Raw genomic sequence first — 5,780 nt, 5'->3', positions numbered from 1 at the left:
AACCATGTACGTGTTTTAAGCTTGAGCTCATTTTTTGTGTAAAAAAAAAGCTTGAGCTCGTTTTACTGGTTTTGTTAAGTGATGGAAAAATTAAATATATTTTTATAATTTAAAAAATTGTTTTGGTCTATCATAATGTTGACATTATTCGTTGAATCACATGTACATTATTATCTACATATGTTTTGTGACAGATTTTCTAATAATATTTGAATAGAGAATATAAATATTGTTTTTTTTTCAAATTATAGAAAATATAAGATTAATTTTAAATTTTAGAGACTAAAAATAAATTTATTTTATATCTAATAGATTAAATCCGAACAAAAAATTGAAGTTGTAGAGGAAAATTTTCAATGCAGACAAAGACAGCATTTATATTTGCAAAATCATATTTGGACATTCATAAATTTCTTGTTTTTATGTCTTTGATATCATCAAAGTTGCCTTAAAATAATTTTTTTCCTTTGGTATTACATCCTTTTTGAGTTCAAATTTTAATTTCAATCCCCATAAGCCATGAGTGTTTAGAGTCGAATAAAAATACACTTAGATTCATTTTTGTGTTATAATAATTTTTTAATAACTTTTTTTTTTCATTCTCGTCTATTTCAAGCTGTGTGTCACGACATGTTTGCAGTTTATTATTTTTAACATGTATATTTTTTTAAAACTAAATCACTTATTTTTAAATTCACCTTTAGTAAAAATTTATTTTGTAAAATCATAAGATCTAAAATCAAATTTATAATCATTGACCAAAAAAGAGAGTTAATTGAGCGAGTATGTGAATATTGTAATCCTTTTAGTACCAAATTCTATTCCCACCAGATGAAAAAGTTATAAACATACTAAAACTTAAAGTTAGACAAATAATTGCCAACAGTAATAACAAGATTTAAATCTATTTTTGCATCCACCCTTCTCTTTTAAACTTTTTGGCAGTGTTTGTTTTAGCATATATACTAACATTGTTCTACCATTGTTCTGCAGTATTTTGATTGAGGTATATATAATACAACCAGAGGTGACCGGTTTGAAAACTTCAGAAATAAATAGCATTTTAATTCTAATTAATTAGTGTATTAATCTACTATACCGTTTATGTGATTAATAAAAATAATGGTTTATATTTGAATTCCTGCAACTGATAAAACCAAATCTTCAATAATTTGGTCATTTAATTGAAGTTAATTGGAATTCAAACAATTCTCTTTCAAATAGAAAATTGATCAGTCAATTTCACTATAAGATCAACGTTCCTTCCATTTGATGTCTGCAAAAGATGGCTCAAGATAATCCAAGTAGTGCTCCTGATAACAATGCTGGAGGTGGAGGTTCAGGGGGTGGCTCTAGCAAAAATGAAGGTGGCACAAAAAAAGTGGATTTGCAGCCACATGCTGTGCAAGAGCAATTACCTGGAGTTCAATATTGCGTCAAGAGTGCCCCTCCATGGCGTTCGTACACTGTTCTTTACATACTATAATAACAAGAATTATAATTGATTTAAATTTTGGTAGTTTGTTGGAATTTAGAACACAAATGTTAACATATCATTACATAGACAATGCATTTATGTGTCATTACTAGTTAATTACACGTAGTTTATGTGACAAGGATGCAAAGTTTGTTTAGAAAATTTTTAATTTTGATGTTACATTATGCTTTTGGAAGATTTGTGGCATGTCTAGCCAAAGAACTTTAGAGTAACGACTTAAGTGATAGAGACTATATGATTGAATGTTTCATCATAAGGCAGGTGAAGCAGTGCTATTGGGGTTTCAGCATTATTTTTTGACTCTTGGCATGACCGTGCTGATTCCAACTATACTTGTTCCTCAAATGGGTGGAGGAAATGTAAGCAATTTTTCCAAATTTTGTTTGCTTTTGAGCTTTTCAATTATGTAAGTGAAACTTAATATGCTTTTATTCAACGTAGGAGGAGAAGGCTAGGGTGATTCAGACCCTTCTTTTTGTTTCCGGAATAAGCACATTTCTTCAATCTTTGTTCGGAACTCGACTTCCAATTGTAGTTGTTGGTTCATGCACTTACCTAGTACCCTTGATTTCCATTATCCAAGCCAACAGATACACTTCATACACAGATCCTTATGAGGTCAATGGAACTATTGTTACTGCTAATCTTTTCTCATGTTACATTGAAGAGTGTTTCATTTTCTGTTGGTGATTTTCTGACTTGGCCCATATGCTTGAATTTTTCTAGAGGTTTACAAATACAATGAGAGGGATTCAAGGTGCATTGATCATAAGTGGATGTTTTCAAATGGCTTTTGGATTTTTCGGTTTTTGGAGGAATGCTGTTAGGTTAGTGTAACTTTCTTGGCTGGTTAATTACACAGTTGATTAGCTTTTTTTAATAACTAATTTTATTTTGTTAATTGCTTCGATCTCAGGTTCCTTAGTCCACTCTGTGTAGTCCCTTATGTAACTTTCACTGGACTCAGTCTCTACAGACTTGGTTTCCCAATGGTATTTGAGATCTCTTGCTTATGTACCATTGAATTAACTTTCTATAAGTTTGAATTGATAACAGCTTTATATTTCGCAATCAATGTTGCAGCTGGCAAAATGTGTTGAAATTGGGCTTCCGGCACTAGTTATCTTTGTTTTCATCTCACAGGCATGTATTTAAGTCCATTTAATTTAATTTAATTTCTTCTTTAACTTTGGTCCATGTGTTTAATGTTGTTCTATGCTTATGCAGTATCTTAATCGTTATTTTGTCTCCAAGAAGCCTAAATATGACCGATTTTCAGTGCTAATTACTGTTTCAATTGCATGGTTATTTGCATTTATTCTAACTTCATGCACTACGTATAACAAGAAGCCAGAAAGTACACAGAATAGCTGCCGCACTGATCGTGCTGGACTTGTTAGTTCCGCTCCATGGTATGATTCAGTACTCACTGGTTTTCTCAATTAATGATCATTGAATAAATTCCTCCGTAAACACCTTATGATAAGAAAAGAAAATAAGGTAAAATGTATTGGATTTCTCCGTAAGTTAAAATTAACTTATACAAACATGAATTTGAATGCTTTTAAGAAATACTGAGCTTCATTCTTTGAAGGGGAACATGATTTTCTGTTATTAAAAATTTGTATAAATTAATAAAAGAGAAGATACTGCTACTTGAATTGTAATTTAGGAGATAGGAAACACAAATGTGTTGTATGTATTCTTAATGGAAATCTAGTTATGAGTCATACCACTTTTTGGCCTTTTTTTTTAGTTCTACTTCTACATGTATACATGCCTTAAAATTCACCATTTATGCAGGGTGTATATTCCATTCTTCTTCCAATGGGGGCCTCCTACCTTCGATGCTGGGGAGGCTTTTGCTATGGTCGTTGCTTCTTTTGTTTCTCTTTTTGAGGTACATTCTAGGGTAATATGCATTTACATTTAATTTAATACTGTTAAAATACCAGTTCCGATAACAATACCAACAATACATATGGTTAATAGAATCTCAAGTCTATCAATCATAATGTATTTGCACTAATTATATCACTTGTTTAATTGCTTTTCTTAATGAAAACCATGCAAAACCATTAAAATATTCACCTTGTCCTCAATATTAGTTTGCCTTGAAACGTCACAGTTTTTTATATACATTTATTTGTATGCATGCAGTACACTGGTACATGTTATGCTGCGGCAAGATATGGAAGTGCCACACCAGTGCCACCATCTGTTATCAGCCGTGGGGCTGGCTGGTTGGTAGGACTCACTAAACTTTGAAATACTCTCTTCTTGACTCTTGGACATAAAACTTGTGACATAATTTTACTTGTGTCACTGTTTTTGTTATTTTAGGGATTAAATGCTTGCCTCAGTGCCGTCTTTGGTTCTGTAACTGGATTTTCTGCATCAGTGTAAGTTCAGCCAAATTTTTTGTAGGGGACTCAATTTTATAGCTGGTTTGCAGGGTTTTTCTATGTACCTGGGGCCTCGTTTTCCCCTGTATTTTTTATATTATTATTATTATGCTTTTCTTCTATTTCAGGGAAAATGCTGGTTTGTTGGCATTGACAAAAGCAGGAAGCAGAAGGGTCGTTCAAATATCATCTGGTTTTATGATTTTCTTCTCTGTATTTGGTATGGTAGACCAATAAGATCTATACGATTCATAAGTTGAGTCTTGATAGTTTATCAGTTTAATTTATGATTGGATTAAAAACTGGTGTTCATGATCTTAGATTTTAAGTCAAACATATCATCCCCTCATGTTCAAGACTATTGAACTTGTGCATACATAATATGATTGGTGACCCATAATAAATTTATTTTAGGTTATGATATCATCTTAAATTTTGAACTTAACACATCTTTATAAAACTGAACTGACTCATAAAATGAAAGATGCCTCAACTTACTAAGCTCTTAAATGTGAGAGTTGGATTTTTTCTCATACATGAACCAATGTTGTTCTTTTCTTTTATTAATAAACCCAGTATGACTTTCTTATGCTTTCCCTTAGTATATATTATTCTCTCTGTTAAATGATATGTCATGTTAATTTTCTCTTCAACCAGGCAAATTTGGAGCACTTTTTGCTTCAGTACCTCTGCCAATTATGGCAGCATTATATTGTGTATTATTCGGCTATGTGTGTAAGTTCTCTCAAACTTAATTGTCATTGTGGCGCTTATGTTTGCATATTTTGTGATATGTAACTTAAGAGTGTTGCTATTTTGTTACTTGTAGCTTCCGCGGGTCTTGATTTTCTCCAATTCTCCAACCTCAACAACTTCAAAAGTAAATTTGTGTTGGGTTTCTCATTCTTCCTTGGAATCTCCATACCACAATATTTCTCAGAATATTATAATGTGAAGCAGCATCATGGAGTTCCTAGATGGGTGAGAATGAGACATCTTTAACCAAAACAAAACCCATCATTGAAATTCCATTCATGCCACGTGATACTATTTGTATACTATCCATTTCCTGTGATCGCTAATAATTCGTTTCATTTCGATGAATGTGCAGTTCAATGATACCTTCACTGTCATCTTCATGTCCCACACAACAGTTTCTGCATTGGTTGCTTTCGTTTTGGATCTCACACTCGCTCGTGAAAATGATGAAGCACGTAAAGACAGTGGTTTGCAGTGGTGGGAGAGGTTCAACTTGTACAGCGCAAATGTTAAGAGTGATGAATTCTATTCTTTACCATACAGTCTCAATAAGCTTTTTCCGCCAATTTGAGACACCATGCACATTATGTTATTTCCGTGTTTAATGCAAATGTGATTCGTCACTTTTTTTTTTAATCTTGTCAAAAAAATTTCTTCTGGATTCTAGTAACGTGGTTTTACTGTGATATGTTTGGAGCTAATGAATCAAAGAAGTAAAAGCCTTAGCTTATTAAGGTCCGAGTTAGAAACACTTTTAAAATTTTTTATTAGAAATAAACATTTGTGATATTAAATTTTTCTATTCACCAATTTTGTTGATGAAATTTAACTAATTATCTTTAGTGAAGTCCACACTCCCAAGTCTCAACAATATTTTTTTTTTGTACATAAGATTTGGCGACTTTGGTATTGTTTTCATTAAGTTGCTATGTTCTAATGATTTACTTCATGCTCCGATATTTGGTAGTTTTGTACATTTTTTTTTTTTATTATTTCGGTCATGGTTTGCAGAGGCATTCTATTTCAGTGAGTTGTATTCCAAAATATTTCAAAACCATTAACAACTCAAGACATGGTTAACTGCAGAGTTTGTTTTTTTTAGTAATATTTTTTATCTG

General features: G+C 31.9%; 1 protein-coding gene across 1 annotated transcript; it reads left to right on the top strand.

Annotated features, from left to right (window-relative positions):
- The first annotated feature begins 1,285 nt into the window (after nucleotides 1-1,285).
- Nucleotides 1,286-5,396, top strand: LOC109807263 (putative nucleobase-ascorbate transporter 10). The gene is made up of 14 exons (XM_083064141.1): nucleotides 1,286-1,457; nucleotides 1,760-1,857; nucleotides 1,940-2,131; nucleotides 2,225-2,325; nucleotides 2,415-2,490; nucleotides 2,582-2,641; nucleotides 2,726-2,910; nucleotides 3,302-3,398; nucleotides 3,659-3,745; nucleotides 3,842-3,900; nucleotides 4,032-4,123; nucleotides 4,561-4,638; nucleotides 4,733-4,884; nucleotides 5,015-5,396. Exons 1-14 carry the CDS (start codon nucleotides 1,286-1,288, stop codon nucleotides 5,231-5,233), a joined length of 1,668 nt encoding a protein of 555 aa, XP_082920267.1. The 3' UTR covers nucleotides 5,234-5,396.
- The last annotated feature ends 384 nt before the right edge of the window (nucleotides 5,397-5,780 follow it).

Source organism: Cajanus cajan, chromosome 9 (assembly GCF_000230855.2).
Source record: "Cajanus cajan strain Asha chromosome 9, NIPB_CcT2T_4, whole genome shotgun sequence".
Classification (NCBI taxonomy): Eukaryota; Viridiplantae; Streptophyta; class Magnoliopsida; order Fabales; family Fabaceae; genus Cajanus; species Cajanus cajan.
The sequence above is the reverse complement of the archived record's forward strand: the minus strand, read 5'-3'. Positions and strand labels throughout refer to the sequence as shown.

Coding starts and splice junctions, on each gene's coding strand:
- LOC109807263 (XM_083064141.1), top strand. CDS start 1,286: ATGGCTCAAGATAATCCAAGTAGTGCTCCTGATAACAATGCTGGAGGT. Junction 2,911..3,301: donor CTTGTTAGTTCCGCTCCATG/GTATGATTCAGT, acceptor CCATTTATGCAG/GGTGTATATTCCATTCTTCT. Junction 3,901..4,031: donor ACTGGATTTTCTGCATCAGT/GTAAGTTCAGCC, acceptor CTTCTATTTCAG/GGAAAATGCTGGTTTGTTGG.